Consider the following 23,730-nt stretch of genomic DNA (forward strand, 5'->3'; position numbering starts at 1 on the left):
AGTAAGCCCTCAGCCCTCGATCCCTCACCCAAAGGACCGAGGAAGGGTGCTCTGCAGCACATGCCATCACAGAATCACAGGGGTTGGAAGGGACCTGAAGGGATCCTCGAGTCCTACCCCCCTGCTAACGCAGGTACCCTCCCACAGGTCGCACAGGCAGGCGTCCAGCCAGGTCCTGAATGTCTCCAGAGGAGACTCCACCACCTCGCTGGGCAACCTGTTCCAGTGCTCCATCACCCTTACTGTAAAGGAGTTCTTCTGCATGTTAGTATGGAACTTCCTATGTACAAGTTTGAGGCCATTACTCCTTGTCCTATTGCTATGCACCACCAAGAAGAGCCTGGCTTCATCCATTTGCTTCCCACCTCCCTTTAGATATTTATAAACATTGATCAGATCCCCTCTGTCTCCTTTTCCCCAGGCTGAACAGACCCATGTTACTCAGCCTTTCCTCATATGGGAGATGTTCCAGGCCCTGCATCATCTTTGTGGCCCTCCACCAGATTCCTTGTAGGAGATCCCTGTCTTTTTTGAACTGGGGAGCCCAGAACTGGACACAGTAGTCTAAAAGCAGCCTCACCAGGGTGGAGTAGAGGGGGAGGATCACCTCCCTCAACCTGCTGGCCACGCTCTTTTTAATGCACCCATGGATGACTTCACTCAGCAACACACCCACCATCAACACCGAGGCTCCTGATGGCAATGCACCTGCCACCACACTGGAGGGCTTCTCCCAACAACACGCCTGCCAACCCACCAGGGCTTCTATGAGCACCGTGCCCGCCATCCCACCAGGGCTTCTCGCCCAGCACCCACAGAGGCCAGCACCAAAGGCTGCAGTACAGTCAGCGCTCAGCTATCAACAAAGTGAACAGCAACAGCAAAACCCAGGCTACGAAGAGAACTTGTGCATTTCACAAAGCATGCTGTCCTCTCCAAGAGAAAAGCCAAACACCAAGAAGTTAAAGCTGGCTTCCGTGAAGCTTTGTTTCCTGGAAGCCTCCAAGAGTGGGGCTGGTGCTGCTCAGGTACCTGGTGAGTGTGCACTGTGGGGGGAGCTCAGAGCAGAGCTGCAAGCAGCCAGACCTGTTTGCAAAGCACCTAATGCACGTACATAAGAACCACAATCCAGCTCAGGTAACACCAGCAAGCATGCCTTCTCCACCTACTGTTTGTTTAGAGAAAGGAAATAAGTTTTTAACATAAAGAACAAAATATTCTTTAACAAAACTCTACAGAACCTAAGGACACAGATCTAAAACACCAGTGGTGACCGTTCCACAAGAACTTTTCCAAAGGGGAAAGAGTGGGATTCAATCCAAACGGAGAGGAACTAGAAAGCTGCCAACAAATAGCACGTACCATTTATTTTCCTTTCTCCACAGATCAGTCTTTGTTGACATCTGACTGCGAACTTTCGGCACGCCCTGTGCTGAGGATGACTGCAGTTGCAGTAACCACTAGATGGCATTCAGAACACGAGTGCCTGTGCCTTGGGCACTTCGTGACACACTCCATCCCACCCAGGGTTGGCTGTATGGCAGAGCTGCAAACAGGATACAGTATTCTGCATGTTATCATTGGCATGCAAGGAAAGATATCGCTTGTTTCAACTTTTTCACCTACAAAAGCACGCAATTAGAAAATGGCAAGTTTGCTATGGGTCACCATAGACACATCCCTGAGGGGTGGCAGCAAGCAAACCCCACCCAGGCCGGCTGACCTGCTGCGACAGGGCAAGCCCGGCCCCAGGCAGGCACTGCAGCAACCCAGCTCTGGGTTCCAAAGAAAGGGTCAGGAGAGCTTCCCAGAAGCACCAAGGAGCAGCAGCAAGCGTAACACGTGGCAGAGAACCTGCAGTTAAAACTGCCCACCTCAACACGCTGGGGCACAACTAAATCTCTTAGATTTGAGAACCAACGGAATTCTGCCTGTATCCAGGAAGCCCCCAGACTCTACAGCAGAGGTTCAGGAAAGCCCCTGCCCCCGCCTTCCCCCGCCGCAGCACACCCAGATCGCTGCAGTGCCAGCAGCGGGCAGAGCGCCGGGCGTGCGGGCCGGCCGCCAGGAGACGCGGGGTCACAGCTCATCTGAATGCGGCGCAGACACGGCACGCCGACTGCAGGGCAGCTCCGCGAGATCACAGGCGGCCGCGCTGTCACCGGCAGCCCCGGCGGCAGCTGGCCAAGGGCCCGAGGGCCGCGCATACTTTGTGCGCGCCTCACCAGATCCGTATCAGAAGGAAACATCCCCAGCGCCGGGCTGTGACCGCCATCCGCAACCACCGCGCACGAGCTCAAGTCACCGACGGCGCAGGCTTTAAAAGGAAAGATGGGCACTTCAAACTGCTAACTCACACGGCGGTTGGTTGTTTCTTAAATCGAAATTCACAGGAACATGCAAATCTCCTCAGAGCAGCACCACAACAGCGCTTCCATGTGCCAGCAGAAGGGCAGACTGCCGTGCTCTTCTCTTGCCAGCGGGACGAAAACCAGCCACAGCCCCGCCAGCACCGCCCGCGGGCAGAGGCACCCGGCAGCACACCGAGCTCAAGGAGGACAGCGCCCTGCAAGGCTGCGCACATCCCAAACAACCCCAAGAACAGAGACAACCAAGTGTGCGGGGTGCTGGGCCTCCCACACCCACTCACACCCACCATACACAACGCGAAGTCCCAACACTGGGGGAAACAAATCACCAGGAAGCAAACAGCCCGTACAGCATCAAACATTGACGAACCACGCCAAACACTCATTTCCCACAGAGTTACAGCTCTGCATGTGCTCATGCACATCCACTCTTTCCGTTTAGGACTGAGGGAACCAAGCATGGAGTCACTTACAGAAAGAAGGGCCCGCTCAGCCTCCCTCCTGGCACACGCAAGCAAGAATCCATTTGTTGTCTATGCTGTCACCCACTGTCCTCAGCTGACACACCAATTACAGATATTGCACAGCAGGGGAGAACAAATGAGAAATATCCACAAAGTCTGGAAAAAAACCCACACATTTATCCAAGAGGGAAAAATAGCTTACCTAGGCCAAAGATATGGGCCGGGAGCACAGGAGTCCTCACTCCCATTGGAAAAGAGGAGGCAGGAAGGTGACGAGGCAGGGCCGGCCCTGCGGGAGGGCAGAACAACCCTGTGGGGCTGGGGGCTCCAGGACAGAGACGGCCATTAGAGCCCAGCTGCAAAGCTCTGCTGTGCAGGTTCTGCATCAGTGGGGCATCTCGAGCAACTCAGCAGCAGATGGCCTACTCCACTGATCCCAGACATTTTTACATTGACCCAAAAGCCTCATCTTATATTGCAACTTCTTGTTGCCTTGGCAAACACAGGCATCCTTCCCCACCACTTATCACCTTGCAGGCAGCTGCCAAGGATTAACACTGCACCACAGGCAGCCTTCCCTTTGCAGGGCCTGCACACGCTAACACTCCATTAGACCGCTCCCTGCCTGTTACTGCACACAGCTCACTGATCACCTCATCCCGTGAGCACCTTGGGAGTTACATGCAATTCACATGTGCAAAGAGCCATGCACACACGGTTTCCCTGACCCATCACTCAGGTGTGTGTTTGCACACAGTGCCACGAGGCCGTCAGCAATCAGCCACGCCTGCAGCAGCTTCACCTCAACGCATGTCTGTGGCACCAGTTCACAGCACTTGTGTTAGATACACATGAATTATCGATACTTCACACACATCTCAGAAACTCATTAAGCACCCTGAACTTGAAACAAGGATGTTACTTTATTATGTACCACGCATCTTATTTCTGCACAGGTATTACAGGGAACACAGCTCCCTCCAGAGGGGAGCACTGCATTCTGCACCACAAAAAGGGCTGCGGCATAGCTGGGCAATGGAAATTCTCATGGACGTTTTCCCTGTTAAAAAGCACTTGAGAGTTACAGACAACCTTGGGCACTACTCACTTTGCCAAGGCCATTCCAGATGCTCACCCAACGTGGGGACAAGTTCAGCCAGCAGCTGGCAACCCAATCCGTGCAGAACAGGGAGCAACTTGCAGCTCAGCACTGGCTACGGGTGGCACAGCCTTCCTCTCGGCACTGTCAGACCCCAACACAACACGGATGGAAGACAGGAACTCTGCCACCTAACACAAGCCCAGACTGATCCACAAGCTGTGTGTAAGAACCAAGCACAAAGACTTCTAGCTGACTGTTAGAAGTTGCATTGAAAGCCTTCTATGCTCGTACAAAAAGTGCACACTAACACCTACTACCTCTAACTTAGTCAAAGTCAACTTCTTTGAGACTTGGCTCACTACCCAGCAGGCAATCCTTTACCTCATAAAGCTTCCATATGTGCAGCACGTGATGAAAGAGTTCAAGAAAGAACACTCCTCCACAGCTCACAGCACTTCCCAGCCCATCACCAAGCACTCCTCCGTCCCACTCTGGGCAGCTGCCTGGCAGGTGGCAGCCACAGAGGCACCAACACCTCCATCCCTATGGGGGAGTGGGCATGGCGGGCTCCTAGCCACCGCCCCCAGCTCCCCAGCTGAAAAACCAACCGCCTGCAGCGTAAAGATACGCTCACCAGAACTTCACTCCAGGGCTCTTCCTTCGTGTTGCTTTCAGTCTAAAATAAAAGCTCCCCATTTTACAATTCACTTTGGCTTTCTTTTCACCCCTCAAAGGCCACTTCTGTGGGCAGGGCCCTGAGCAAAGCCTCCTGCGGGCTGGGTCCTGCCTGAGGGCTCTGGCAGCCCTGCAGACCCGGCCTCTGTAGCAGCATCCTGCTCTGGAAAACCCCACAGCCCCAGCCAGCTTTGGGAAGCAACTTCGGGAAAGTTGTAGCACACTGCCTGCACGAGGGGCAGAAAACAGCAAAACCCTCACTCTGCCCTGTTGTTTTACCCCATCAAGTGCATTTCATCACCATGCCAGACTGAGCCCAGGCATTCCAACTGCTGCCCTGTGACTGCCGGGCACCCAGTGTCCACACGGCCCTGCTGCCGCTGCCTTCAGCTCCTCTAGAAACGGGAACAGTGCAGATGAAATTGGTGACTGCTGCACTAAGATCAGGGTTTGGAAACGCTGCTTATTACCTTTCAATATCAAACGGGCTGCCTTTCAAACGTTTCTCTGAACGCTTCCACCAATGTAAACCAAACATTTCTGAACAGAAACCTTCAGCTCTGGACTCAGCAAGAAAAATCCTTTTCTCTCAATGTCATGGCAGTTTGGTTGGTTCTCTGCTTCCTCCTTTTTATTTCTCCTCTACATGAGTTTTAAACACACATCTCTTAGCCCTGGGCAGGCGCTGTGTTCTGGTTTGCTTTAGCGCAGTAGCTAGGGCCTGATGACATAACGTGAGCAGCATTTCAAGATCACTTCTCATTCTGGCAAGCCCTGCTGCAAGACAAATGCAGCCTGAGTCCCACAGACGTACGCAGCAGTGTCTCGCTGCCAGCCAGTGCTGTTTGCACATACACAAGGACCTTAAGAAGGCACAAGTGCTTTTAAATTCCAGTCCCGACGCTATCGAGCTGGCTCACTTGGAGCCAGACACCCAGTAACAGCTCCAAGGAACATACGCATGCCGGGCAGCACTCCATGGTCCCCTACCTGTGCTGGTGCTGCCACTGCCAGCCACGAGCCCATCCACATACCAACAGCCCCACGGGGCCCCGCCTGCCCAGGCACATTGGAGCCTCCACGTGGGCTGCAATGCCAACACACCACTGCCCTCCCCATGGCTCCCTCAGCCCAAGCACCCTGACCAAGATGCAGTTCATGGTATTTTGGTCAAATCCGCAGCAGCTCTGCGCACCAGGAGCACAGCTTCCACCAGGCCGAGCAGGAGGGCTCATGGCTCCGAGCAGAAGCCAGGCCGCTGCTTGGCACGCTGTTTAGAGCTTGACTACAGCCATGTGTCAGCGAGCCAAAGGAAGCCAAATACAAGTTACCCAAATATTTTTAGAGCAGTCAGATGGAGAACAGAAGTTCCTAATGCCCCGTGGGCACGCGTCGCTGAATGACATTTTGCTTCATCAGATCCTTTCATTAACTATTACTCTGGTGTTCAAGAGGCACCCGTTGCATCATGTGGCTGCTCCAGCTCCAGCCCCAAAACCTCTGCGTCCCTCCTGGTAACAGGAATTACCGCATCATCACAACAGACATTCAGCACTGCCATCAAAGACAACTCTCAGCCTGATAACTTGGCATCTTATCACTTCTCCCTACAGATTTATTCCAGATACCATTCAGACTCTTCTTTCCAGAGCTCTGTGCCGTGTCTGCCTTTCCCATCGCTAGCTGTAGGTTTCAAATTCATGCCTCCCACATGGCCTTGCTAAACCTGACTGTACTCGTATGTCTTCAGAAAATTGTTCCATACATCTACTCAGACTTTCATTTTAATTGCTGTCAGAGATGCCAAAAGCAATCGAATTACTATCCACCAGCTCAGTTACTGTGACTGACCTCACACATACTTCTAGCTGCAAACACGAAGTAGAACACAAGCCACATCTCTTTACAGGCAAGTCTAGCTTTGGATTTCTGAATGAAAGACTGCCTAGAAGCAAATCCTCTGTGATCACACAGAAACTAAGCTGTATTCTCTTGATTAAAGTGAGCTTATGACATACATCCAGTGGCAATTCCCAAGGCTCAGTGTCTCAACATAGAGGATCCAGACACGACTGTTAATGTAACAGACTGAATACAAGTCAGAGAGAACCTTCACCAACCGCTTCTGAGAGAGAAAACGGGATGCCCAAATTTGCTCTGAATCAAGAGCCACCTCTAACAGGACACGACTAAGAGACCGTTCTGAGTCCAATACAAGAAAAGAAAGCATTTGATCATAAACAGACCGCGACCATACTGTTGTTTTTTTTCCCCAGTGTCAGGAAGAATTCAGCATAAATTCATTTGTCTCCAGGATAAGAGAGCATAAGTTATAGGAATGAATATACTTCACCCAGAAATCCTCTCATGGCAACCGTCCCAAGAGAAAGGGGAAAACAAGCACTGCCAAAGACAGAGTGAATTACATTTGAATGCCCACTTACTGCCAGTAGCCTCTTGGTGCAGTTGGTAATGTCGATGAACTCATCCAACAGTCATTACAAAAAGCTTTCCATCTTCTTATTGCCACTCAGTGGAAATGTTAAGACAGATCTACCTCCAGAAGAAGCCACCAGCTTTTCACCTGTCTCCTGGCCATCAAATAGACTGGGATTTGTGCTGCAGAGCTTGCCACTCAAAGAAAAACAAGGGAATCTCAGGTTCTCACCAGCACAGCTCTAGTTCTGAGAGCTCCGAGGTCTGCAGGAGCATGGCTGCAGAGGTAAAGCAGCAGCTGCCATGCCTGCCTGCAAGCACGCAGTTTTGCCAGGAACCATCTCAACTTCAGCTGGACTAGACACTAAGGAAACCACAATTAAATGGACTGAGACATCTAAAGCTATTCTCAGAAAATAGGCCAGACTGGGCATGAAAACATCTGAGTTTGGCTTGATTCATAAACCACATGACCAAGGCACCCTAGCAGTGCCTCCAGGCAGCGGGTGAAGGAATGCCGAGCAGCACAAAGGTAGGCAGCAGAGCCTCCCAGCCCCAGCTGCCTCTCTGCAGCTCCTGCACCTCTCAGCTCCCACATTACCACCATCTCCCATTTGCCTCAGCCATTCATCCCGAGCCACCCCTCCATCCCAGCCCTGCAGGGCTCCTCCAGTCAGTGCTTTGGGGCACCGGGCCTCACTCACAGCCACAGCCGGTCAGTCAACCACCACAAACCCACCTCTGAGGCACAACCTGAGCAACGCAGGTTAAATCACCGCATCCAGCCAGCCGTGACTGCACACGCTCCGACTGTCTCTTACAGCAACACACACCAGTTCCCTCTGCACCCATCCAGAATGCAACACCAAGCCTTTGTTTGAGTAAGCGCACAAACTGTGATGTGGACAAGTCCTTCCCGGTTCCAAGCAAACACAGACATGACTTCAGACACCAGGAGTGCTGCACCAGCTTGGCTCCTCCATACTGTGAGTCAGCCTAAGCACTTTGAGCATTGCAGCATTACACATAAGTGAGCTGAGCTCTTAGGGGAGCTGCTCACCAAAGCGAAAACAAAAGACCAAAGGACATCTGCACCAAGTGGAAGGGACAAATGACAGGGGAAGCAGACTGCTGACCAGAAATTTCCATTTCTAGTCTCAGCAATTGAAAAAAACCAGACATTTTTCTTCTTAAAGAAAGAAATAAGCAGAACTGCAGCAATAATTTCAAAAATAAACTGCTTGTACATGTTAGAAATAAGCACGTGAGGAGGAGTGAGTTGTGAAGAGACCCAGGACATCTGAAGTTTATTTACTTCCCATAACACAGCACGGCAAACCAGCCCCAGCGCACAACCTACAGAGCAGCGCAGCACGCGGCCCCCTGCCCCACACGCACCCACCCAGCACTCCCACGGCCCCACCACAGTGCGGCCTCAGCCCGGCCCCACTGCCATCCCAGCAGGTTCACACTGGCTCTTACTGGAACACTGCACTCCCTGCAGCTGTCTCCTCCCGCAGTTGGCACTGACCTCTGCCAACGCGGGACTCGTTTCCAGCAAGGACAGCATTGTTTTATTGGCTGCTCAGGCAGTGCATACACCAGTAATGGAGGTTTTATCTCCCCGCTTTCCTGCCATACAGAACCAGCCAGGCTGACTCTGTGAACATTAGGAACGCTTATTTTTCCTTACTCGCTATCTCCAAGCCAAAACAACATCTGGAACTTCTGCCTGCCGCACAAAGAGGGAGACAGATTAAAGCTGGAGAAAGCTACACGGAGCTTCCTGAGCACTGCGTGTGACTGCGTTTATCCACATTTCCCATATGGACCTTCCAGAACAGCCCTGCTGGGAAAAAAGTCCCTCGCACAGACTCAGACACAACATAAAACTCTTTCCACTGCAAGATAACCTCAAGAAGGATTATCAGAAAAATAACAGGAACAGAGCTGATAGGAAAGTTTAGAATAAGAATGTAGCACGGTTCCTAGAGCAAAATAAGGTGACATACCACTGATTTAGAGAAGGAAATTAACAAAGAACAGCCCCGGTGCGCGTTATTCGATAACTCCTGGGAAGCTCCTGGTGCCACACGTGCATGCCACCCGTGGGCAGCGGCCCCTGGAGCGCGCCCTGTGCTCAGGCCATGCCCAGTGCATCCCCACAACCAGCAGAGCAACAGAGAGCTGCGCCGCAGACAGGCGCAGGGCAAGACGTGTCCCAGCTAGCACAAACCTCCCTGCCAAGAGGCATGCCAAGCACACACAGACCAGTTGCTCCAACATTTACTTAACTCCTGGTAGTTAATTAACAGAAGCCACGACGGCTGGTTATTCCCTAACCAGCTCCCACATCGAGGGGCCAAGCTCCACACCACACCAAGGGCAGGCGGTGTCCCATGGGGTGGGAGCTGCGGGGCTGCTTAGGGCCTGGGCAGCCCTGCCCTCACAGCGGGGCTCCGAGCACTGCCCTGCCCACCCAGCCCCGCGCGGCCCCAGGCAGTGCTCAGCCGCAGTGCAGGCCGCGGGGAGCTGCCGCACCACTCTGCACTGGTGGTCACCTTCGATGTGAAGAATGACCGAAGTGGGATAAAGCGTGTGGCTTCAGGAACAAACTAAATGCTTCAAGAATGCCTACATCTGTCGCCGCTGTACCCCACGCCGAGCCACCACCAGGCCCCATCACCGCCATGCACCACAGCGAGGTGTGCCGCACAGCACCGCGCACACTGCAGCTGAGCACAGAGACGGCCACTGCTGCCTTAAACGCGTTATTTATCCGCAGCAGTTGGCCAAACAAACACACAAGTCACTAAAACACCTCCCAAACTCCTAGAACTCACTAAATAGCACAAGCGTGACCACTTGATCTAGTGAAAACGCTCATCCCTGCTGATCTGTGCAGATCAGCTGCGCTGTGTTTGCGCTGCATTCACCACGGATGCACTAAGATGGTATTCACTTGTGCTGGAGCCCTCAGCCCCATCCCTTCCCGCTGCCTGATGGAAGGGATGTTCCTCTCCTGCCCTGCTAGCACTTTGCAGAAAATATCATGAGTATTTCTCATGGACATCCAAAGCAAAACCAACCAAGACCATGGTAAGCTTGAAACTCAGCGTAGTCAGCAGCTACAGCACCAAGCCACTCATTGGCTAGCTCTGATTTCCACAGAAGAACCACTGACACAGTCCAAACCTTCTCTCTGCCTAGAATTTCCCTGAGTTAAAAGAACAGTGCAGCGTTTTCTTAACATTACTTCACGACGGCACACTAAAGCTTAATTTAACAGGCTACACGAACTGCAAGGCGTGAATCATTTAACTAAGAAAAAGCACCAGTTTCTTCTCTTCCTCTGTGCTCCGCCACCACGACCATTTTCACTCGCTTGCAGCCTTTCAAAGGGATCATTTTCACCCCATTTTCTGGAATCTCCCCGATCCTTCCCTTTCCATCTGCCTTCCAGCCCACAGACACTCCTTTTGGCCACCGTTCAGCCATCTTCCCCACCGGATGAACTCACGTACACCACACAGCAGGTAGTTTTCAGACATTTGCAGCTTGCTTACAAAAGGTTCTGACTTAATTTGCACTGATGTCCAAGCATTCATAGCACGAATCATGTACCTGAACCATGTACTCCTCCCTGTGTAACAGACAGGGATTTGGGGCCTGGCATGAGACCTCATGCATGCATTTCAGCAGCAGGAGACCAAGGTGAAGTCAGTTGGCTCTCATTTTTAGTTATTCTTAAAGTAAACCAATGCAATCCACCACCTCTAAGCACTTTCCATAGCTGGATCAACAACCCGGTTCCTTTCTTCATTATCACCCTCTGAAGCACACAGCAGGGCCCTTGGCTGTGACACAGAGCGTTAGCAATGCTACAGCAGGGTTTAGTGAAGAGAAGCATTGCTGGACACAAGTTAACACTGGTTTGGGGGTTTAAAAAACACTGCTGCAAGAAACATGAAACTCTGAGTAACAGATCTTTAAACAACAGCCCTTTATAAGAGATGACTTCTTACCCAAAGCTGCTTAGAGGACCTGAAACTGCGTGTTACTTTCCAGCAGTGACTACACGCCTCATTTCTGCACTGTTTGCTTGCCTTGTAGCTGAGTGACCAGAGGCACCGGGCCCACGTGGGAGCAGGCAGCCAGGCAGCTCGGCCACGGGCGGCACAGAATGCTGTGAGCTGTGAGCTGCAGGCACGGGCTCCACCAGCTCCGTCACACAAGGCCAGCCCCACGCACCGGGCCGGCCCACAGCACCCGCCGGCCACACACGGCTCCCACAGGCGGGGCAGCAAAGAAATCAAAGAGCTTCAAAGTCATTTTGCGGTGAGCGTGCTGGGGGCAGAGCTGCCGAACCAGCAGTGCTGGGGAGGGGCAATCCACAGCGGCTGGGGATCTCTCCAGGTCTGTACTGCTCCGCAGGGAAAACCATCCCTGGCCACCTGAAAATCCAGCCGGTCTGCACAGGCTGCCCTGGGAAGGCAGCACTGCCCAGGGCGATTTCAGCCCTGCACTGAGCATCTCCATCCTTCCCAGACCGCTCCGGGGGCGGTGTTATGCCACACTGCCGTCAGAGGAGCCTCCTTCTGCAGGGGAGGAAAGGTTCCTTTGGTCCTTCCACGCTGCTTTATGACTGCGCTCCATCTTCACCCCTGTCCCCTCCCTCCAACCCCAAATCTTATTCTTAGAAATGCATAAAATGACAGCAAGAGGTTATTTCAAAGCACTCCGTAACCCCAATGCTCCTCGCTCAGCTTGTGTGCTGGGTAAGGCAGAACACCCAGCGCCCATGGTTCCAGCCAGCGCCGTACGTGACGGGGAGCTCTGCACTCAGAGGGATGCACAGGATGGAGGTTTCTTCAGGCTACTACCAGAAAAACAAAGTAGCTATAGAAAGCAAGATGAACCATCCTGAGTCACTGCATTAGCATAATGATTCAAAGCAAAGCTAAGCAAAATTCAAGGTCAAAATACACTATCTGGAATTTTACCTGGTTTTCTGAAGCTTTCAGGACAGCAGTCTCTATCTGCATGGTGGACTACCTTCTTAGGGTCTTGTATGTATTTCAACACTTCCAAGTTGAACAGTGATCAAAGTGACTTAAATCGCCAAGCGGAGTCACAATTCAAAGAATGGATTTTGCATCTGGCTTTGCACTTTTATTTTGTTCTTCTCTAACAAAGGTTAATCATTGTCCAACATAAATGAAGATACTGTTAAGACCAACTAAATGCTAACTTTATTTCCCAGGAAAAAAGCAATCTTGTTAATAACAAACAACAGGGGATGAAAGGGAAGAATAGAACTTTTGACTGTTAGTGGGAGCACGCTGTGCTGGCATGCAGTAATGGGGAGGGACAGTTCCCAGAGTTAACGCTGTGATCCCTGCTTATCCCAACCAAGAGTTCAATCTAAGGGAACGCAATTACTATTGGAAGACAAGCTTACAGCAGCACTGTGCTAGCTATGCACGAAAGAGACCACCCAAACCAGCAGGCGCACTGCCCCTCCAGCACCCAGCCTTCTTCCCCTCCCCCCAGCAGCACCAGCCCGCATGCCACCTTGGTGACATCCCCGCAGTGAATCACCACGCTGCATGAGCTTCAGAGAGATCTCAGTCACAGGATGGGAGGGAGCACCCAGCACCAGTAAACCACCCCACTGCACAGTCGGGGCAAGCGTTCAAACAGCTGTACTCACAAGGGACTGAGAAGGACAGAAAAGCAGAAATGCAAACTCAACTAAACACCAAGCAGCTTGGCCATTTAGGTTAACTGCAACTTTTTTAGACTTTAAATGCACAATAGCAAAGATGAAGTCTTTCTTCAAGACCCCAGGCCGAGCATCTCCCCAGGGCACATCCCATCTGCTTCCTGAACATCCCCCACGGAGAGCTAAGTTCTAGCATTACAGTTTTTAACTCAAAGGAATTATTTATTTTTTACATGCATTACATGGAAGACCTTTACTATGCTTATTTGTTCTGCTTACGCTTTGTTACCTACTTGCAACAGAGAAAACTTTTTCTTGGTTGTGTTTGCTTTTGTAAGAAAAAAGACAGAGTTTCAAGACCAGAAAAATCAGCAGAGTCTCCCATTAACATCTAGATACTTAAATATTATTTGGTCTCTCAGGAAATTGATTACTACTATGTAAGAAAGCCCATTTTAATGTTGTTATTAACCAAAAGCCACGAGCCCCGGCTAGCCAGAAAGCCCTCGCTTCTTTCCTCAGTGTTGGTTTGCCTATTGACACAGCAGCTACTGTCACCTTCTTGACCAACAACAACTAACCAAAAACAGGCTGATTTTTTCTTTGCTGCTTAGAACAAGAGGTGATTGCATAATCAGCTGGAACCCTAAGAATACCTTGGGTAGAAACTACAAGCTACAGCTAGTTGTCACTTAAAACACTTGACAGACATCATGTTCATACAGTGCTGAGAGGTAAATTGAGAGCATTAAACCAAATAGTTTTTGGCTTGTCCAAAATCCATATTTAATTAATACACCATTATGAACCGAACGCGGGACATCCATCACCTTCCCCATTTGTTTCAGCAGCAGAGGAGCACACACAAGCCATCCCAAGGCGCTGACATCTTTCTGCAGAGCCTCCTGGAGCTCAGCGCAGATCAAGAAACCTCCAAGATAAAGTTAACACAAAACCAAAGAACGAGCCATTACTCGCACACTGGTTACAGGAAGGCAATGATTTCAAATGGTGAGTTTCAGAGAAAGCAGACAGGCTCTGCTCTCGCAGCACCTTCAGAACTAAGGAAAAGCAGGACGGTTTTGGGGTGCCACGCGTTGGTGCACCAACTTCTACAAACGCAACACATTCGTGCTCAGCAGAAGCCTTCACTTCACATGCAACCAAACACCCGTTTCATATGTTCATCATGAAACATGTCAAAAGCCTGAATGGTTTTAAAGAATGTTTCAGAACTTTGAGAGAGAACAAATATACACTTCGTATCCTCTCACACTTTGTTGGCACACCAAAACTGCAAAGGTTACAGTTTGCAGCTCAGCATTCCTTTTTGTTTGGTGGAGGTTTCATTTTCTCACATTCACACCGGTGAGCAGCTCGGCAAGGAGCCTCTCCCAACACAGCACACCCGGCAAAGCACAGCCAACCAGAGAGCTCCAGCGGTGCTGGCTGAGCACAGCCGGGCCTGCAGGGCCCTCTGCTGCAGCACACTGCCCAAGAGCTGCTGGACACAGCCCCCAGCAGCACAACTGCTCGGGTGGGACCATCCTGAATCCAAGACACGACCCAGAGCCACGGCTCTCGTGCTGACCTCCCACCAGGACCTTCACCACAGCCACCAACCGGCGTGCACCAACCACGAGGTGAATGCAGGGTCAGAAACGTCACCAGAAATCTCAAGGAATCGTCTCCAGCTGCGGTTTTACCCGCACGCACAGAACGCAACCTAAGCGCGTGCACAGAGCTGGACAGCACAAGGCAGCAGCTGATAAGCAGTGCCTCTTTTTGGCTGTTGGCCATTCACCCCTCTCCCAGGGACACAAGGTTCATTGTCCCTCAGACCACTACCCCACCAGTCACCTCTATCCGTAAAGAGAGTCCAACTATTCTGACACAGCTCCTACCTTTAAAGCACCTGGCAAGGAGGGCCCCACACCCCCAACATGAAGGTTCCTCACTCTGTAAACCTTGCAACCACAGTGCCAAGGCTACTTTCAGTTCCCAGGTTTTCAAATTTCAGGCTGAAGACCCTACAGCAAGCAGCCTGTGCCACTTCCGAGTGCCGGGCTGCCTCCTGCCTCCCTTCAGCTGCCTGCACCCACATTCTGCAGCCCTCTTTGCCCAACATCCTCCCACGTCTCCCTCCTGAAGGAGGCCCCTCTGCTCACTCAGATTCTCCACGAAGTCCTCTCCCACAGCCACATAATCCTACAGCAGTCTGCCCTGCGATGACTCAGGAGCAAAGAGAGGACAGAGTGCTGGTTAGGGAAAGGACTCGACTACACAACGCCAGGAACGAAGGAGCCTTCACACACACCCTGAACTACAAAACCCCAATGCTCTAACTCCAAAGCACTCAAAAGCAGGGAGTTCAGCTCCTCCTCTCCCTAAAAAAAGTGGGTTTTCCTCATTGCTTTGGCTGCCAGTTACCCCGAGGCACGCACTGGCCCAAAGCAATGCACTTGCTCCTCTTTCCAGGTTTTCCAATCACAGCCAAGACCACAGATATGCCTCCTCCTACTTCTCCTGCTGTTTGAAGAGGAACCTGCTGATTTCTTCAGCCAGCTCTCTGAAGAGCCATCAAGTTCCATGAGACTCGGCAGAACAACACGCACTGCAAACACAGCAGTCTTGTAAGAACGGCAAGTTAAAGGCTTGCCTGCACAAGAGAAGCACCAGGGATGGTTCTCGCCATTTCTGAGCTGGGCACTTGCAAGGACTCCTGCTGCAGAGCAAGGGCTAAGGACGGGCTTGGTGCAGGCCAACAGCAGCCTCTGAATTGCATCTACTTCCCTCAGAATATAAGCCCATCCTCAAAACCTCTCTTTTCATCTCAATCTGCCACCATGGGCGGGCCATGGCTCCGTTAACTCAGCTTGCAGAGCAGCTTTATGTTCTTCCTCTCCTTCCATTTGCTCTATTTCACTCCCCAGGGCCCTGCATCCAGTAGGTAACTAAAATAAGACAGGTTTCACGGCCTTCAGTACTCTTGTCTACACGCAATAAGGTCTTCCTTAGAATAAAGAGCATCTGCATTGGGAGCTCAACCAGCATCGTTACAACTGGACTACGCATCAAAGTTCTACAGGTTCCAGGAACACAACTGGACCAGGAATAAAGTCAGATTCACTCCAAGCAAGCCCTCCATGAGGGAGGCCTGGAACAGCACCGCAGATTCTAACGCCAGTTTCCCACCAGAGAGTCCAGTAACCGCATAAGAATTGATAGCTTCTAGAACTGGCTTTGGTCTTCTGGCTCTCAATTGCTCATCACTTTGCCCTTTCTAATGGGAAAAAAAATTCCCTCAAAATCCTGCACTTTGCTGTACATGAGTCCAATGCTTTATTTGAATGCCTAACAAAGAACCGCCATCCAAGCCCTAACTAAACAGACCATGTCAAAGACTTTTCCACCAAAAAGCAACTCGTGCACAAGGCATAGGAAAACTGCATTTCTTCTGAGTAAAGGTATTTTGGCGGTGCTTGGGATTCAAATATCACTGCTTAAGAATGGTCACACTAATGCACTCATTCCTCAAAATACTATGGGTGCAAGGAACACGAGTAGGGGAAGGGTATAAACAGCTCCAGACCTTAGAACAGCTTCTGCAGGGCGGTTACACACAGGTCTGCTTCAGAGGAAAGGACGTGAGCCCTACATGTGTGTAAAATGCCTCCACCAAGATAGAAAACCAGCCTGCTGTTTAGGCAAGCTGGAACACGCTATTCGTTTAGCTTGCTCTCTACTAAAGGCTGATGCAAACGTGCAGGTCCACAAACACACGCAGAAGTGTCTACATGGCATTCCTGGCACATTTGTAAAGGCTTAATTGACAACCAACTAATTTGAGGTTAAAAGAGATAGCAAAAGCAAAGGCAAGGAGGTGTGGAAGAAATTTTAAGAAGTGCTGTCCTGAAAACAGGAGCCATGGGGAGGGACGATGAGAACAGAGCGAGGGACGATGAGAACAGAGCGAGGCACGGCGCCTGGCCAACACCAGGGCACCAGCTGCGTGCCACACCGCGCTGCTCGGCAAACTTGAGAGGAGCTTTTTCTAATCCCCATGGTTTGACACAACTTGAGTGTTTCTCCCTGGATAGAGAAGGGCTCCAATATGTGAGGACGTGGGAGAGCAGTTGTGTTCCAGTGATTTTGCCTTCATCGTAGCCACGAAGCTCTCAGACCTGCGCCCGGCTAGCAAGCCAGCACACAGGGCAGCCCGCAGGCAGTGGGACGGAGAACTTCACATCAAAGGAAGCCCCTGTGCAAGTCTTCAGAGAGGACAGGCCCCGCATGGAGATATGCACAGATGGGCTTTCTGGCACCACATTTACGCCTAGTTACCCTGGAGACAAGGGGCTGCAGGGTCACGATAGCCCTGCCAGGGTGACAAATGCCCCACCAGGGTATTGGTGACATTGGCCTTTCCTCAGCACGCACACAGGTTCTATCACAGCCCCCAAACCCAGGCCAAGTGGAAGGCAAGGTACCTAGAGCAGGGCCCAGTCCCTGGGAGCAGATGCCCGGGGCAGCATTCCAGCCCGCTGTAGTTGCTTCCTCCAAAAGCACGATCCTTGCGTTTTTTCCTTTGTAGAACTTAAGAGATCAAGCATCAGTATTGTTTTCATGAGATAACAGTATCTCTAAAATATTTTTATCACTGAATTTTAAACACTGTCTCAAATTCAAATTTAAAATAGCTTTTTTTAAAAAAAAAAACAAAAAAAAACAAAAGCACACAGCTCACCGCTGTCAAGCAGAGCAGCCTTTGCCGATGTAAGCCCCAGCCTAGCACAGCACAGCTGCTAAAGGCCTGCACCGCAGCAGCAAGGCTGGGGGAGCTGCCCGCTCCTCGCCCAGTGGCCAGGCAGCTGCACAGAGCACGGCACAGCACGGCGTGCCGCTGCACCCCAGCACGGCAAGGGGCGGCGCTCCAGGTAAGCAACAAAGCAGTGTTATGCCGAATGAAGTCAAGAAGAGTTTCAACATGATTCTCACCAGTAATAAACAACCTGCAAGATACCAACTACCTTCTCTTTGGCATAACACGTTACAATTAATTTATTCTCTCCTAAACCAAACCACCACCTTTTCATTTCATTTTCTCTTTTAAGATTCAGCCTTAAAACGACTTAATTGTTCCAGTCCACCCACACAAACACAGGAGACAACTTCGCTGCAGAGGAGAGCCCTAAATAGCGCAGCCTGGCTCAGACTGACTAATGCAAACACGCATCTTGTTTAACGCTACATTTGTTCCCAGGGAGATGCAGACCTCCCCTCTGCCCCCGTCCCATCTCCACAGCCATTGCAGGCAGCCACCCAGCCCGAGTGGGCAGCGCAGAACTGAGCCACGAATCGATCCCTGCTGGAACTAATCCAGCAAAGCCAAGTTGAACTTTAACAAAATTAACGCCCTTACCCAGCTCATTACATGGCCACATAGGAGAACGAGCAGCGCGTGGAGGGGGATGAGCGGGGCTGCTTGCTTCCCGGCACCCACACCCAGCCAAAGGCTCGTGCAGCCACGGTGCCGAGTGCAGAGCGGCTCAGGCAGCAACCCCGGGCCATTAGCAGCCCAGGCTCAGGGGCCTGCCGAGGCACACAGTCATGAAAGCAGCCATCAGCAGCGTGCAGGACTTCAAAAGGAAGCCACTTCTGGCCTCCCAGCTATCCACCCAGCCAAAGGCAGCCGGTGAAGGGCTGCCAACCTGCTCCTACAGTTACAAGATACACGCCAGACAAGCAGCAGACCTGCAATTAGAGGAGGTGTTTGCTGGACTCCGTTCTGCAGCGTATCAGCAGAGAGGTAAGGTCTGCGGCTTCTCGTTCTAAGAAATGTCCGACCTCCGCTGAGCGCAGCTAGGCACAGCTCCTCCTGCTCACCTCGGCTCACCTGAGGCGGGCCCATGGCTCGGCGTGGTGGAAAGGAGCATTCCGGGCATGGAGAGCACAGTCCGGAGCTGCAGCATCACCTCTGCACCTGCCGAAAAGCCGGCTAAGAGCAGCCGGTGCTCTCCTCCACTCACCACATCTTTGTTCAAGGTAGAGCTCGTCCCCTTTCAGCCAAGGCAAACAAGTTCATTCACCAAGCTGGAGGTCTCCCTTCCTCTAAAACAGACCTGAGATAACCTGCAACAAGCTACGGGTGTGTCCATACGTATCTTCTGAGGAGCACCACACACCGCTGAACAGAAACACAGTCAGACACTCTCAGGAGCATCTGAAGAAGGTGGATGTGCTCATCCACGTAAGTCACTTTGTACCAGCAACCATTCAGCCACCTTTTCAGCTCAAAAGAAGAAAACAGAACAAGAGGTACACCCGACCCCGCACTAACCTGCTGGCTCCAGGAGAGCCTGTGAGCAGAGGCTGAGGGAGAAGCACGAGGACGCAGCGTGGGAAGGTCACCCTGCCCGCTCTGCCCCCACGCTCCCAGCAGAGAATTCCCCAGCCTGAGACTGCATCCGGACCTCGGCACTCAAAGGTCTGCCCACAGGCCCAGGAACAGATCTAACTCCTTTCTTAAAATAAAACAGAAAACCACCCTCAGAGGTCCCACGGCAATCACTCCGTACCCTACACTTCAAAGCCGAATGTACATTCTGAAACCGCTGACTACACACGAAGTCCCCTGGCTCCCACAGCACAGCGTGCAGCCATCGCCTCGCGCTGCAGCCATGAACAGCTCCACAGCGTCTCCCTGCAGACACCTCTCCCCGGCAGCACTCAGCTTGTTCAGCCACACCGCGCCTACACCAGCTCACAGAACTTCGCAGAACAAAGCTGAGCAGCCCCACGCAAATGAGTTACCCTAATTGCTTAGAGAGCTATGCTGCCTTCCTACGATGAGGGACGTTATCGGGGTTGCAGAGGTGCTGAAGCGCGTGCAGCACACTAATTTGCAAGCACAAAGAACGCAGAAGGTGTTCCCATTGGAACCGGGCAGCTCCTCCCCGGTGTCCCTGCTGGGCCCAGAGCCGTGCCCGCGGGTGGGACGAGCCCAGCACCAAATGAAAGAGCAGATCAAAGGAACCCTGTTCGAAGGCGGGATCGTGTAATAACTGGCTGAGATGGCGATGCAGCACCTGACGTTGACTATTCACCAGCATGATGAATCACGGGGTCAGTCAGCACCTGAACTGCTAAGAAAGAACGCCGGGTTTCTGAAATACTGCTTTCGCATTACCAGCAATAGCAGTACTCTCCTGACGGTCCTTCCAGAAAAGCCAGCGCCTGGCAGGATTAACACGAAAGCAGCACCAATTAACCAAGCCTTTCTAATCACAGCCACTGCTGGTCTCGGAGCACACACCGGACGGCAGCCAGGCCCACCCGCAGCAGCCATGCTGGCAGGCAGCCCGCAGGCAGCCAGCTGTGTGCCGGGGGCCGGCTCCCCAGGAAGGGACGGCCCACCAGCTGAAGCCACGGGCACAGCCCAGCCCAAAGGGAACCTCCGTTATAACCACGTTCCCATCTACCTAGAGCTTCGTGCTTCTGAAAGCACTGCTCTAGAACTGGGTTCTAACTGCAAAAACGGCCAAGAAAGAAAAAGACTTTCTTGAAAGCATTTCCATGAAATTCTCTATGTTTTGCAGTCAATAGCACTTTCTAAGTTGATGATCTCAAAAAACCTCTCAAAGTATTGTGAAGTTAGGTTTCCAGCAGTAAGAAATACTATCATTCCTTACTTCACAGACACATGGAAGACGTGCATGGCTTTTCAGTTCAGAGACGCGAGAAGGGTGTGCTTAGGTGTGTTCTCAGCCCACGACAGAGCGCTGTGACCCACACGTTCTTCAGCTGTCCCAGCCCTGGTTCCTCTGAGGTCTTAGACAAGCCAGCCCCGAGCACGCTGCCATTCCCCTGTGAGGGCCGACCCGCAACCCGGCCCACTGGAGCTCTATGAATCCTCACACACGCAAAGGATGGAAGACAGCAGCTACCACCCTGAAACCTACTACATTCAGCACCGCTGCTGGGATCTCCTGTAGCTGCATATAGATGTACAGACGAGCAGGCTGAGTTTTTAACCTGTTTATACACAGAAGAGACTAAAAGGTACAAGCGCAGATACTGGGATCCTCTTTTGAGAGTCTGAATACCTAAGAATGGGAACAAATTCAAGTACTATTTCTTCCCCTTTGGCAGGAGTGAAGGGGTTAAAAGGGGGCCTGGTTATTTACAGCGGCTGTTCCTAGATCCTATTTTAACATCAGACTTCATTATATTTAAGCATTGCTTCAGAGTACCAGCTGGCAAATCAAATAAACCCACCACCACGCTGGTGTTGTTTCCCCGCCTGTGTTCGCCTCCTACCTCCAAGGAGATTCTTTGCTCCTGATAAGGAGCCCACCGCTCATCCCTTCCCAAGCACATGGCTTCGGAGAGCAAAGCAAGGCCAGAGCGGAGCTGTGGGAGTGTTGAAGCAATTTTATCCCTCTCGCAGACTCATGTGCATTCCTCCCAAATAAGCTTTGTGATGTGTTTCAGCCCTGCTGAAAAGGACCTGGGGTTACTGGTGGATGGGAAGCTGGGCATGAGCCAGCACTGTGCCCTCACAGCCCAGAAAGTGAACCGTGTCCTGGGCTGCATCAGAAGAAGCGTTGCCAGCAGGGCGAGGGAGGGGACCCTGCCCCTCTGCTCTGTGTTGTGAGTCCTCGCCTGGAGTGCTGTGTGCAGATGTGGAGTCCTCAGTACAGGAGAGACGCAGACATGTTAGAGTGTGTCCAGAGGAGGGCCACAAAAATCCCTAGGAGGGCAGGCAGAGCTGAGGCTGCTCAGCATGGAGAAGAGAAGGCTCCCAGGTGACCTGAGAACGGCCCTTCAGTATCTAAAGGGGCTGTCAGAAGGAAGGGGACAGACTCTTTAGCAGGGTCTGCTGTGACAGGACAAGGGGAAACGGTTTCAACCTAAAGGAGGGGAGATGTTTTCAGTAAGGGTGCTGAGGCACTGGCACAGGTTGCCCAGAGAGGTGGTGGGTGCCCCGTCCCTGCAGACATTCCAAGTCAGGCTGGACCAGGCTCTGAGCACCTGATCTACCTGTGGATGCCCCCGTTCAGTGCAAGGGAGTTGGGCTACGTGTCCTTTAGGGGTCCCTTCCAACTCAAATGATTCTATGACTCTGTGTGTCTGCTGTGGTGTGCCCGGCAGCCTGGGCAAGATAGCACAAGGCAGCACGCTCTCCCTGCTGGGCACCCACAGGGGCTGCAGTGCCGCATCCAGTCCAGCTGCCCCACACCTCCCTCCCCACACCTTGGCAATGCTTCCTTCTATTTTCGCATACGCACTAGGACTTACCAACAGAACCAGACCACACTGCAGACAGGCACAGCGCTACCACGAGGAGCAAAGCAGAAGAAAGCCTTTCTGTACATTGGGAGGACAGGCTCTCTTAAAAATAGATAAGTTTTGCAGGAAATGGTTATATTTAGCCCTCCCCTTTCACCTCAGCTCCTCAACGCATTCTCCTTCTCCTACTGAAGGATCTTAATAACTGGTGCTAGAGGTCAGCTTTAACACATCGCCTCAGCAGAAAAAAATGCAGCCAACTTAAGCATGTTACTATAGAGGAGTGTAAACAACCACGGGAATATCAAATATCTGGCTACTATGGCATAAGAACTCTGGTGTCTCTAAGTGTGTTAAATAGCTCCAAAAAGATAACGTGACCAGAGTTATTGTGTGAGTTTAGCCCGAGGAGGGCAAGGCTGAACTTCTGCAGGCACCACTGCTGCCCTCACAAATGCTTCTCGCAGTAACCAACGCAGCTACAGTATTTGCTATAGAATACAAGCAGTAGCTAACAGCCTCAATAGCTGAGCACCAAAACACTTCCTGCTTCCCTACACACCTATAAAGTGAGCTACAAGAAACTGACTTTCCAAGAGTTACTGCTCAACCGAACTCGGGGAGAGGCCACGAAGGTGTCTCCAGAACACCAGCAGCGGCAGGTCAGCAGGATTTCCCTTTCTCAGCTGTAAATTTAACAACACGACGTAAGAATTAAAATTAGAAATCTATGAAGCAGCTTTCTTCCCTCCGGCTGTTTCGTTTCACTATCAGCCTTGCCTTCCACGCTACTGGCCTCGCTACAACCCAGCATGTAGAAGCTGACAATCTACGAACTGAGACGGTGGAGGTTGATCTGATCTGAGCAACAGGCGCAGAGACGTCCTGGGATGGAGCGGCAGCAGACAGAACAGAGCAGGCCTGTTGTCCCGGCGGGCGGCTCCTGGGCCACAGCAGGCGCGGGCCCGGCACCGTGCAAACGGAGATGGGGAACCTCGGGGACACCTCCCGCTCCCGCCACGCCGACCCAGGGATGCCTTCCAGAAATCGGTATGGCCGAAGGAGCCGGGCCGCTGAGAGCCGTCCCCACGCAGGGCCTTGGCTCCCGCCCATTCCAGCCTCAAGGCAACCCAGGACTTGTCAAGCAGCATTAGAGCTCAGAGCGTACGAGTGGGAGGACACCGGTGAAGCGCCGCTGTACCGCGGTTCGCTGCAGTTTCTCCGAAAATGAGGTAGAAAGGGGGCACGTAGAGATTGTTACAGAAAACAGAGGGGAATTTCAGAGCACGGAGACCTGTCAGTGCTCGCCGAGCGCAGCGCAGTGCCGGCCCGGAGGCGCAGCCCGCGGCCGCCGAGGCTCCGTGTGACGGCGCGGCCCTGCTGCGGAGGCCGCTTCCCCCAGCACGGCTACAAGGCGCGCTCCATCGCAGCCGCTGAAGGCTGCTTTCCTAGAACCGAAAGAGCCACCGAAGCGCCTCAGCCCCATTTTGCTGCAGGCTACTGCAGCAAACGACTCCGTTCACCACGTTTTCACCCATCACCGGAGACGTAAGGAGCGCGGCAGCCCCGGGCCCAAGGAGCCGCAGCCCGGGAGCAGGCCGAGCCCGGAGCGTCCTTTGTCTGCGGCCGAGGCGGCGGAGCCGGCCCGGGCAGCGCGATGCAGCGCGG

The 23,730-nt window shown here is 52.3% G+C and overlaps 1 protein-coding gene across 5 annotated transcripts in view; it reads right to left on the bottom strand.

The window, feature by feature from the left end:
• The window catches only part of ACVR1 (activin A receptor type 1), a 51,660-nt gene that overhangs the window by 23,260 nt on the left and 4,670 nt on the right, over nt 1-23,730 (bottom strand). Inside the window, exon 1 of one of the 5 annotated variants that reach the window (XM_021397728.1) lies at nt 22,072-22,163. The exons of 1 other annotated variant lie outside the window; for it this stretch is intronic. In XM_021397728.1, the coding sequence (XP_021253403.1) occupies nt 22,072-22,148 (77 nt within the window). In that variant the 5' untranslated portion in view covers nt 22,149-22,163. Of the gene's footprint in view, nt 1-1,362; nt 1,515-7,054; nt 7,114-7,785; nt 7,914-22,071; nt 22,164-23,730 lie in introns of those variants that run through there. 3 more of the 5 variants (XM_021397727.1, XM_021397729.1, XM_021397730.1) reach the window with 3 other exon arrangements.

This window comes from Numida meleagris, chromosome 5, assembly GCF_002078875.1.
Source record: "Numida meleagris isolate 19003 breed g44 Domestic line chromosome 5, NumMel1.0, whole genome shotgun sequence".
Classification (NCBI taxonomy): domain Eukaryota; kingdom Metazoa; phylum Chordata; class Aves; order Galliformes; family Numididae; genus Numida; species Numida meleagris.